Genomic DNA, 12,116 nt, shown 5'->3' with positions numbered 1-12,116 from the left:
TATCTATCTATCTATCTATCCATCCATCTACCCACTCACCCACCCAACTATCCAACCACGCACCCATCATCTATCTGCCTGCCTGCCTATCTATCTCTCTCTCTCTCTCTCTCTCTCTCTCTCTCTCTCTCTCTCTCTCTCTCTCTCTCTCTGTGTGCCAGTGTGCCACAGCCTATGTGGAAGTTAGAGAACAGCTTATGGGAGTTGGTTTTCTTCTTTCACTCTGCTGATTTGGGGGCTCAAACTAAGGTGTCAGGCTTGGCAGCAAGTGACTTACCTAGTTAAAAATTTTTGAAATTACGTGTGTGTGTGTGTGTGTGTGTGTGTGTGTGTGTGTGTGTGTACCTGCATGTGAGAATGCCATGGCATGGGGGCAGAGGACAATATGCAGGAATCTGTTCTCCCCTATCACTTTGGTCCCTGAGACTGAACTGAGGTGATCTGACTTGGTGACAAGTGCCTTTATGCCATGAATTATCTCTCTTGCCCCAAGAGTTACAATTTTAGTTTTGGTTAATTTAGATATGGTTTCCATTGGCTGTACTTGTTTAAAATCTTTGTCTAGTAAAAGTAACATCTCTGCTTTTTTAAAAAATAGTATAGAATAGAGTTTATTCAGGGCTTGGGAAGAGGAGTTAAGAGGGTAGTAGGACAGCGAAAGAGAGATAGTAGAGTAGAGGTGGGCCATGAGCACGTGGAGAGAAGGGACAAAGGGGCAAGGGAGAGCAAGAGAAAGCAGGAGCAAGAGCTCATCTCTGCTTTCTTATAGACATCATTTTTATTGTGTGTAGGTATGTTAATTTTATTATTTGTTTTTACTCTTTCTTCTTTGTTTCTTTGTTTCTACAACAGAGTCTTACAATGTATCTCTGACTTGGAACTCGACTAGTATTAACAACATTCACTACCATGCCCAGTGTGGTGATTTAAATAAGAATGGTCCTATAGGCTCATGTATTTGAATATTTGGTCCCCAGCTAGTGAAGCTATTTGGGAAGGATTTGGAGGTGTGGCTTTATTAGAGAAGATATGTCACGGGAGTTGGCATTGAAGTTTAAGAGCCCATGCCATTCCCAGTTAGCTCTCTCTCTCTGCTTGTGCCTGTGGATCAGGAAGTGAGTTCTCAGTTCCTGCTTCAGCACCGTGTCTGCCAACTGCCATGCTCCCTGACATGATGGTCATGGTCTCTAACCATCTGAACTGTGAGCCCCACTAAACTCATCTGGAGTTTGTCTTCCCTGAGACCTCTCCTAGAACATAAGACTTTTATGTGGGGTGGTGCTTCTGTGCTAGCTTTGTTGTTGTTGAGACAGGGTTTTCTCTGTGTAGCCCTGGATGTCCTGGATCTTGCTTTGTAGACTAGGCTGGCCTCACATTGACAGAAACCCACATGCCTCTGCCTTCCAAGTCCTGGGAATAGAGTATACACCACTCCTAGCCCTAAAATTCAGAATTTTAATAGTGACAAATAGAAAGCCCTATTTGTGATCTTAAAAAAATTAATTATTGGTCGGGTGAGAAGGCTCAGTAGGTAAAGGTGTGTCTTAGTCAGGGTTTCTATTCCTGCACAAACATCATGACCAAGAAACAAGTTGGGGAGGAAAGGGTTTATTCAGCTTACACTACCACATTGCTGTTCATCACCAAAGTAAGTCAGGACTGGAACTCAAGCAAGTCAGGAAGCAGGAGCTGATGCAGAGGCCATGAAGGGATGCTACTTACTGGCTTGCATGCTTGCTTGCTCTCTTATAGAACCCAAGACCACCAGTCCAGGGATGGCAACACCCACAATAGACTGGGTCCTCCCCCTTGATCGCTAGATGAGAAAATGCCTTACAGCTGGATCTCATGGAGGCATTTCCTCAACTGAGGTTCCTTTCTCTGTGATAACTCCAGCTTGTGTCAAGTTGACACACAAACTAGCCAGTACAAGGTGCTTGCTGCCAATTCTGAATACCTGTGTTCATTTCCTGCATTCCACATTGTGGAAAGAGAGAACTAACATACAGACATACACACACGTAATAAAAATTATTGGCATAGGTTTTGAAATCTTAGATATTATTGTAGACTTGATGATTCTTTTAGTTTCAATGTTTTTACTTCATACACTTTAAAGGCTTGGCATTAGGTGAAGATATATTTAGAATTAGTCTCTGTTAATGGATTGGCTTCTTTGTCAGTAAGCTTGGTTCTTCCTTACTCCTGATGCTTTTCTTGGGCTGTCAGGGCGGAGTATATGCTTAGCGAGCGTACGTGCCTGACTCTGAGCCCTAGCACTGCCTTTAATAACAAAACCACCCAAAGGGTAAAACACAAGGAACAGTAGTATTCCTCTAAAGCCTCCTCAGTGCTGTGCTCAATGTATAGCTGTCCTTTCTCTTAAAAAAAAAAAAAGGTTTTATGGGTGTAGGTGTTCTGCTTGAGATGTCTCAGTGCCCAAGAGGTCAGAAGATGGGCTCAGATCCCCTCAACTGGAGTTACATATAGATGGCTATGAGCCATCATGTGGTAACCAAACCCAAGGCCTCTGTAAGAGTGATGAGTGCTCTTAACAGCTGAGCCATCTCTCTCATCGGCCATATATTTTTCTGTTCTTCTACTTGGCTAGCAGTATTTGGTTGATCAAACGAACTTGGAGACAGTGGTGAAGAAGGTTTCTAAGGATGATTCCCAACAGCTGGAATCAGTAAACGTAGCTGGGAAAACAGGAGCAGGGTGGGAAGGAAAAGTTCAGACTCTGAGCTGTTATGGTTTCAGTGTCAATTGGATGTAGGTAGTCTGAGTTCTAGCAGAGAGGTTTGACTGGGGACGTGATGGTTGAGTCCACTAGGACTGACAAAAGGCCAGAGGCAATATCCTAAGAAACAAAACATTATAGATTCTTAGAGATATCACCAAAAAAAAAAAAAAAAAAAAAAAAAAAAAAAAAGACTAAAAAGGACTCATCTCAATATAAAAGAAGAAGAAAAGACTGAGTGGACTTTGTCTGTTTTGAGACAGGTTCTCCTCACGCAGGTTGACTCGGAACTCACTACTTGACCCATGCTGGTCTCAAACTGAGCAATCTTACTGAGAGTGCGGGTTACAGGGGTGCACCTCTATGTAGGGTTGGGGCTCACTGTGCCGCTGTGGTATGCCAAGGCAGGCTGCAGGCGAGAGGGGTCATCTACGGAAAAATGGGACGTGCCTGTCGGAGCGCTGCGATGTTGCTGTGGGCACGGCACAAACTGTGTTGTGAAGGAAAGGAGATGCTTGGCTCGGGTAACTGCGTCCATCACCCAGGACTCTACAGGAGGACAGGGCAGGAGGCCCAAACCTCTCCCCAGCTCGCAAATTCTAGTAGACCTCGAAGCTAGTGCTCGAGGAGAGTTAGTAGGGGCTCCTCAGGTCTCCGCAGCGACTTAGCCCGGTGCTTATAACGGTTGCCGAGGTTACAGCCGGGAGAGAATCCAAAGCGGCGCCACTCCTATCCCGAACGTTGACCGGGATGACCCGGAAGTGTGTGTGGTGATCCGGAAGCAGATCCAAGCGGCAGTCCCCAGGAGCCACCGCCCCCTCGTCGCGGCTCTCGTGCTCTGTGCTGCGTGGAGTCTGCCGCGGCTGGGGCTGCCCGATGATCCCCAGCTGGCGGAAGCACGGGCGGAGGGAGGATGACCTCTCCTTGGGGTCACAGTGCGGACCTGGCCCGCTTCTACACTGTCACCGAGCCCCAGCGACACCCTAGGGGCTACACGATCTATAAGGTTACCGCACGGGTGAGTGTCTGGATGGGGACACCGGGCGGGGCACAGGCTCCGGGCTGCGGCTGGGTGCGGCGAGTGGTTGGTAGATAGGGAGGGATGGAGACTAGGACCGGAGACCATAGGCAGTCCACAGGAACTCCAGGCAGAGACGGGACTCTAGGATGGAGATGCTGGGAACCCCTGGCAAGTGATGGGACCCTAGGATGGAGATGTTAAGGACCCCAGGCAGGAGATGGGACCTCAGAATGGAGATGCTGTGGACCCTGGGCAGAAGATGGGACTCCAGATTGGAGATGCTGGGGGACCCTTGTCAGGAGACAAGACTCCAGGCTGGAGGTGTTGGGGACTCTAAGCATGAGAATGGATTCCTGGTAGACTGGGGTGGTGTCTCCCTAAGGGATGTCAGGCTCCACCAGCCATTGTGGGGTGTAATACTGGTGGATGGCTTTAAGTGGATAACCTAGTCTCAGTCCCAATTGGACTTTCTCTCAGAATGAAATTTGCAGAATTGAGCTGGCTTGTTCCAGAGGGAAAACACACACTTAAAATGTTAGTGGGTGTGTTGTGGGGCTTATGTAATGGAAGGGGATGTCTCCTCATTCAGTGACTGGCTTGCTGTGAGGCAGGTAGGATGTTGGGAAGGTTTCCCTACTAAGCCACTCCTCTTGGGCCTCCAGCGTTTGCTTCTGAGTCTTTTCAGAAGGAGACGCTTGTGTACTTAAGTGATCTTACCTGAGTTGACTTGAGGGTGGTTGGGCTGGCAAGATGGCTCAGCAGGTAAAGGTGCTTGCTGTCAAGCCTGGGACCTACATGGTGGTGGAAGGAGAGAACTGACTCTTGCTGATTGTCCTCTCACCACCTAAGGTGTGTCTCCCCCCATAACTAAATGGTTATTTAGTAGGTAAATAAGTCCCTCTGTCCCAGGGGATTTTGACCTGGCAACCAAAGTGGAAAGTGAACGGGAACAAATGAAGACCTTGTGTGGCACTTCTAACTACATAGCTCCCGAGGTGCTGAGCAAGGTGTGAGGCTTTTCTTTACATTAGTTGACTGTTCCAAATTTAGTACTGTTTTCCTTAAATTTTGTTGTCTCAGCGTGAGTTTTGAAAACTCGTTTTTTCCTGGGAAGTGAGAGTGATAACATGAAATAAGTGTTTACGTGGAGCACTTGTGTGCACCACGTGTGTGCATGTCTTATGTGCACTGCCTGTGTGTGTGGTGGGCATTTTGTTCAACTTGATGATGAGGAAGCAGATTCCAGGAAGTTTAGAAGTTTGCTAAAGTCTCTCTTGCAAAGTAGTAGCTGCTTTGGGCTTTGGGACCAGTCCTGCGTAAAGCAAGGTGAGGAAAGAGTCACAGATTAACTCAGTCGCTAGTGTTAAGTTTTGAAGAAGAGAGGCATAGGTGGAAAGAGTAATAGTGCAGTGGATATTCAGGAAGCACTCAGGAAGCTGTGGGCCTGAGAGAAGAGATTGGGGTAGGCTGACCTTGGGACATGCAAGGGGCGGGCGGCATCTGTAGGTGAAGCAGAGTCAGACAGGTGGGATTGAGACACTAGGGTAAGGGAGTCTCTCAAGACAGCAAGAAGACCAAGTTCGTGAGGAGTAGGGAGGAGTTTGCCTTCCCTGTTTGTAAGTCAGAGCGCTGTGTACGTGGGGTGTGAGTAGCGTTTTTTCCAAAGAAGTGTAAGTAAATGAGGAGATTCTTCCTATGCCAGTCTTGAGACCCCTTTGGTCATTTGCGATCTTTGGTTTCATGCTACAGAGCTTATAGAATGAGAACTATTTAACAGGCAGCGTCCTGAAACTGCTCATTCTCACGCCAGCAGTGTATCTGTCTGTGCATAGGTCTTTGCCTCTCGGTGGACAGAGAGGAGGTTTCTAGCACTGGTCCTGGCTGGTTTCTTCATTTTAACTAGGGCAGTGTCTGTTGCAGACCCCTATATCCATAACGGTTTTCTTCTATTTTTTCCCCAAGATGTATTTATTTTTATTTTATATGTATGAGTGTTTTATCTGCATGTGTGCTACACGTGTGATTGGTGCAGGCAGAGGCCAGAAGAGGTAGTTGAATCCCCTAGAGCTGAAGCTACAGACCATAGTGAGTGACCGTGTGGGTGCTGGGACCTGAACCTGGACCCTCTGCAAGAGCAGCCCTCAGCAGACACCGAGTCATCTCTCTAGAATGTTCTCCTCCTGTTTCAGTCATTGTGTAGCGGCTGTGTAGTTCCAGGCACTTGGCACTGCAAGGTATGCGAGGGTGAGTTCTGGGCTTCCTCTTCCTACTTCCAGTAAAATGGAGTTTACTGTGCTTGCATAGGTACAGTATCTAGGAATACAGTGGTCATACAGTACTTCCACAGGCACCACAGTAAGGAGGTGTGGGTTCAGAAGACAGACTGCTATGGCTCGGATGGTGCAGGATGGGAACAGTCCAGAAAGGAAAGGTTGCTGGAGGTGGAAGCAAGAGACGGAGCCCCTGAAGGCCCGGGAGTATGAATGTCTGTGGCACTAACCAAAAGCCCTGAGCATGGTAACTGTGTCCAGTCAAGGTTGCTCGATGCAGAGTTAAACTATTAGAGTAGATCCTGGGAGGTGACGTAGCACATGGCTGCGACTGTCCCATGCTGCCTGTGACTGTGGTCACTGACTTTCTTCTCTTGGTGTTTGTCCTCACCCATCGCTCCTGTTACACAGTGTGGGCATCACAAAGTGAGTAGGTCTTTTTGTTTCTGTTTTGTTTTGGTTGTTGTCAACACTGGGGATAAACCTGGGTCTCACAGAAGCGAGGGCCCGTGCTGCTGTGCTATGCTCACAGCCTGAGGGGTTTTTAAAAAACATTCTTCATTTAACTTTTTGTGTGTGATGTGTATGTGTGAGTGAGGGCCCCTGGTATGTGTGTGGAGTCAGAGGGCAGCTTGGTGGAATGGGTTTTGTTCAGTTACCATGTGAGCTGTACAGATTGACCCTAGGAGGGCAGGCTTTGTCACTGAGCTCCTCAGTAGCCCCACATTCACCCTAGGAGGGCAGGCTTTGTCACTGAGCCCCTCATTAGCTCCACAGCTTGAGTTTTACATGCTTATAGATTTTGTTTTTTAAATTAAGGGTCAATGTGGAGGTTCATTTTAAAAATAATCATGCTTAACACTGTAGATCAAGTAAAATATTTATTGTTTTTCTGGAACTTAAGAAGAAAAACATCTTTCCTCAGGAGAATTAATCAGGTAACTGCATTCCCCTGAGGACACAGGAGGAAGGGTACAGACATCTCTGTGTGCTTCCTGCTCCTGATCAAGCTTTGAGGAACAATTTCTTCCTTTATGATGGTTAGGAGTAGAGTTAGAACCATTACATATTGGACAACCAAGAAACTCTTTATCTCAAGTGTCTTTAGTAATTTTCCTTCTCTTTTTAAGAACCTGGTAGGCTTGAGATAACTTAATGGTTATTTACAAGCAAGCGATAGATTTCCTGTCACTGCTTTTTAACTTTTGGTTTTAGAGTAACCAAAAGTATTTTACTGGAAACGTAAGATTTATAGAAGTTCCCAGAGCAGCTGTGCACAGTGTCACAAGCTTCTGTGACCACCGTTGGGTTTATGTAGGATCATGTTCTGAGGGGCTGCTGAGCTGGCTCTGGGTGGCTGGCACTGTGTGCCGTCGCAGTTTGTTTACCTGACTGCCTGTGATGGGCATTTGGGTTTCTTCAGGTGGGGCCTGCTTTGAGTGCGAGTCTTGTGAACACCCCTGTAAGCTGTTGGCATGTGGCTTTGCTTCTCCTGCTCCACATGGCCTTTAAAAGTCGTCATCCTCGTCGTTACTGCCTTACTGTTTATTGTCTTTGTACTAAGTCTGGAAATCAGGCTGTGTGAGTACTTTCTTTCCAAATTTGTAGTTTGGTTATTTAGATTGTTTCAAATTCTTTAAAAAAGTCTGCTTACATTTCTGATGTAGGGTTGCATTGAAAATGAAGATCAATTCTAGAAGAATTGATGACTTAAAAGTAACAACTATTGTGGTGTATGTTCACACAGACCTCCTGTTCGCTTAGCTCTCTGTTTTGAGCATTGCCGAGGCCGTCAGTCCTGCATGGTATGTGGCCGAGCCTCCGTATGCCCTCATTTCATGTAGCTAAGGTTGGTGGAATGACGACAGCCAGTACTTGGATGGTGCTTACTGTGAGCAACGTTTGGTTAACACACTTTCATCCAGTTGCCCAGCGAGTGAGTACTGTGTTATTTCCGAGTTGCTGATGAGAGAGTTGGCGCTTAGAGAAGTTAAGTCACTTTTTCAGATCATGAGAGGGCCGGGAGTATGGTTTGCGTTTGAATGAGAGCAGGCTGGGAACAGGCCTACAAGACATGCTTAAGCAACAAGGCTGCTGAAGGAGACGCCATAACGCCTCTCACTAGGTACTGGGGTGCTGCCTGGGCCTCTGTCTGTTATGTGTGCTGGGCACCTAAATACTTCAAAACTCATGGCTCTCAAATTTTTCTGTTCTTTCCAATATCTTGTTTTAATCTATCCTTTTTTAACTATTAATACTGTTTAGCATAAAACTCTTACATACCAAAATTTTAGTAAATAGGTTTTTAAAAATGTAAGCCTGTTTATTGACATTTCAGATACTCAGGGTTGTTTTAAACTGCAAGTTTTCATAGCATTCAAATTTTGATTTTCTTTGAAGCTTGGCAGGGAAAAAGTTTGTTGGAGTTTGGTGCTGTAATTGGTCAAGTTTGACAGGAGTGACCACGTGGGCAGACATTTGGTTCCTGCCATTTGAATTAATGCTAGGCCTTCTTTTCTTTGGGTTTTATTTGAATAATATAGAGAGCTGCTATTCCTATCTTTTGTAAAATGTATTTCGTATCACATCTGTCGGTCTGTCTACTCATTTGTGTGTTAGCATGGAGGTCAGAAGATAGCATGGAGGAGTCAGGTCTCTCCTTCTACACGAGTCTCAGGTTTGAACTCAGGTTGTCAAGTTTGGCAACGGACACCTTTACCCCCAGCCATCTCCCTGTGCTTCAGTTCACGTCTCAGTGAATTTGTGTTCACCAGGTTTTGTTTTTTTGTTTTTTGAAGATTAATTTATTTTATGTATGTGAGTACACTGTCGCTGTCTTCAGACACATCAGAAGAGGGCATCGGATCTCATTACAGCTGGTTGTGAGCCACCATGTGGTTGCTGAGAATTGAACTCAGGGCCTCAGGAAGAACAGTCAGTGCTCTTAATCGCTGAACCATCTCTCCAGCCCTCGTGTTCACTAGGTTTTATAGACAGTATTGGCTGAGTAGCTTAAGCAACACATTTAAAAAAAAAATCACAGTTCTGAAGGCTGCAGAGCCAATGGTCAAGGTGCCAGCTGGTTTAGTGTCTGTGGAGAGCCCAATCCTTGTTTACAGATAACAGCCTTCTTGTCCCCTCTCATGACCGAGAGGTCATTTATCTTTTTCTTGTGAGGATACCAGTCCCCTAATCATTTCCCAGAGGCTTTATTTCCTTATGTTGTGGAATCGAAGATTTAACGGTCATCACGAGAGTTTGAGGTGCACACAGATATTCAGTCCCTAGTACTTGGACCTTCCATGAAGACTCGTCAGAAAGTGGAGTTGCTAGACGTCGTCTGTCGGCTTGTTTGTCTTTTCTAGGAGCTTACTGGCTGCAGGTCACTAGAAAATGCAAAACATCTGCTGGTAGTTTGTGCAGGTGCTGTCTCTGGGGTCCAGACTACCTGGCTGGCCGGTGATAACTGGCCCATGTCCTCTTGCCAGCTAGTGACACCTGTGTCTCTGCAGGGCGGCTAGGGGGAGAGGAGCTGGGATGCAGGTGTCACAGCAAGATGGAGGTAGGATTTGGTGAGCTGCACACTTTGGAATGAGTGCTTAATCATCCTGCCAGAGTCCTGCTTCCATGTGCTGGAGATGCAGTTTGTTTAAAGTCGGCAGTATATCCATATGAAAGTTAATGTCTGAGAGCCAAGGTCGCGTGTGTTACATTGATGAATGTGCCATTTGGTAGCAGATCACCACAGGGACACATTCGGTGTCGCACAGCCTCTTTTGTAGCTGTCATCCTGTTACCGCTCTTAGAGATCCGTGTCTCTGAGAAGTGAAAAGGGCATGTCCTTGCCGTCCCATTTTGCCATCTTTACTTCGTGTTTTGTGACGTATTTACATGCACCACTTCGTTCTTTTACCTCCTGGGCTGAGTCCTGACGGTGGAGTAGCCATGAGAGGACTCGGGAATGCTTGCCTAGTACGAATGAGGCTGGGTCCAGTCCCTGCACCACAAAGGGAGAAATGCAGGAGATTAGTGTCCACGCGCTTGGATTTATGTGGGGTCCGAGAGATAGTGTCCACGCGCTTGGATTTATGTGGGGTCCGAGAGATAGTGTCCACGCGCTTGGATTTATGTGGGGTCCGAGAGATGGGAGCTGGCCTGGCCTGCAAGGATTGAGGCCGGGGTGTGTGCTTGAGATGTAACACGTGGACTGAATGTGCACTGTTCTTCTCCTGAGGTTTAACATTGCAGGGTGAACTTATCACATTGACTGAGCTTTTAGTAACTGATACAGCATTCATCTTCTTTTCCACAGTGAAATTTTATGCAGATACAATTGAAAGTAATTGCAGAGCTGTGAAATCTTACTTGCTAACGAGTATTTCTGTCTGTGTTTGGTTTTAGGTCGTTTCACGAAGAAATCCGGAGGACGTCCAGGAGGTAGCCTGCTTATCCCTGTGAACATTCTGTTTACCCCTGCTGAAGAGACTGCCCGAACTACTTGTATGAGTGTTTGTACTTGTATGACCGTTTCTTCGGCTGCGTGACAGTAGCAGTTACACGTCATTCTGCTGAGGAGGTGCGGCGTGGTGTGAGTGAGGCTCTGAGGCCCTCACCCGCCTCAGCCATAGCCAAGGTTCTGCTTGCCCCACTGAGGCACAAGGGCCACAGCTGCAGGCTCTGCACATCACCATGCCTGTGGTCTGTGCTGGCCTGGCATGCTGACGTCGGGAGCTGCTGCAGCATCCCTGCTTAGTTTTGAAGTTTTTGGCCAGTTCTTCTGCAGGGCTGACCGCGCTTCCGGCTCCGTCCTCTCCATACTGTGCTGGCCTGGCATGCTTTGTTTAGAACTGCCGGAGTCTCACTAGTGCTTGTCTGCCCTTGGTGCTTCATTTAGGATGCCACCCAAGCAGCCCGTGCCCCGTACTGCTAATTTACTGTTTGGTTCCCACTCATTTCTGAGACTAGAGGCACTATGTGGGACCTCCTACGCACCCCATCCCAGTGTTTAAACAGATGCTGTAGATTGAGCAGTCTTGATTCTACAGTGCTGTTGGTTGTCCCCAGCTCAGTGTCTTTAGATGAGCTGTGGCCATCTGTTTGTCATCGCCCGCCACTCTGGTCAGGAGTGCCTGGCTTGATTCACGGATTGAATTGATTGTTTCATACTGTTGGCCCCAGTTCATTAGAGTCTTGATGTGTTCAACTAGGTGTTTGTTTTTGTCTTGTAACTCAAGTTCACAGGGAAAGACACCTTTAAAGGATTTTATGATATTTCCTGCATGGGTTTTGACACAGCCTTGCTTCCCTAGTAGGGATGTTAGAATGCTCTTTCTTCAGAAGAGAGCAACAGACATATGCCTCCCAGCTGCTCTCCTGTGTGCCAGTAGATGGCAGGAAGCATTCTTTAGAATTCTTCTTCTGTTTAATTATTGCCGCTTCTGGGTGATTCAACTCTAGAAAGTTTACAGCTGTTAGACGTGGGAATGGGGTGCCTCTCCTTTGACCACATTGTCTGACTGCTGTGCTCTGGTTGTACCTTGATGTTCACCTTTTCCAGGGAGAATCCTGAACCACTCCATGAGCGAGTTCTCTGCCACTCCTTAGTCCTGTTTTGGGGGACACTTTTATAACAGCAACTGCTGGTGACCCAGTCATCAGCAAGCTCTTGTAAGTGTCCTTCAGTTACACAGTTGCATGGTCTTCTCTTAGAAATGATAGAAACCATTTACAGTCTTCTGTGAGTTGAGCAACCCTGAAATTCTGAAGGTATTAGGTTCTCACCCGTCAGTTCAAACACTGGCACTCATGTTGAGAAGAGTTTTCAGTCCTCCGGGTCCTTTCCCGTCACCTTCTCACAGATACGGGCTCTGCTTTAGAATGTCCTCAGGCTTCCCCAAAGTTCTCGGGAACTAATAAGCACATGGATAGTTCACACAAATGATGCCTTTATGGTCCTTATTAATGGAGAAATGTTTCTGTCCTTTTGTTGAGACCTTTTGTTCTGATCCCTTTAGAGCTCATGTCTTACTAAGAATGCTAAAAGAATATTCACAGTGATTGAATCATTTGATATTATGTAGGGCAG

At 46.7% G+C, this 12,116-nt stretch overlaps 1 protein-coding gene across 7 annotated transcripts in view; it reads left to right on the top strand.

Annotated features, from left to right (window-relative positions):
- Positions 1-3,512: 3,512 nt before the first annotated feature.
- Positions 3,513-12,116, top strand: part of Rps6kc1 (ribosomal protein S6 kinase C1) — a 144,195-nt gene continuing 135,591 nt past the window's right edge. For 2 of the 7 annotated variants that reach the window (XM_008769830.2, XM_039090578.2), the window contains exons 1-2: positions 3,514-3,758; positions 10,433-10,468. In XM_008769830.2, the coding sequence (XP_008768052.1) occupies positions 3,654-3,758; positions 10,433-10,468 (141 nt within the window). In that variant the 5' untranslated portion in view covers positions 3,514-3,653. Of the gene's footprint in view, positions 3,759-10,432; positions 10,608-11,588; positions 11,699-12,116 lie in introns of those variants that run through there. The other 5 variants (XM_063272177.1, XM_063272179.1, XR_001840773.3 and 2 more) reach the window with 4 other exon arrangements.

Source organism: Rattus norvegicus, chromosome 13 (genome assembly GCF_036323735.1).
Source record: "Rattus norvegicus strain BN/NHsdMcwi chromosome 13, GRCr8, whole genome shotgun sequence".
NCBI classification, from domain to species: domain Eukaryota; kingdom Metazoa; phylum Chordata; class Mammalia; order Rodentia; family Muridae; genus Rattus; species Rattus norvegicus.
The sequence above is the reverse complement of the archived record's forward strand: the minus strand, read 5'-3'. Positions and strand labels throughout refer to the sequence as shown.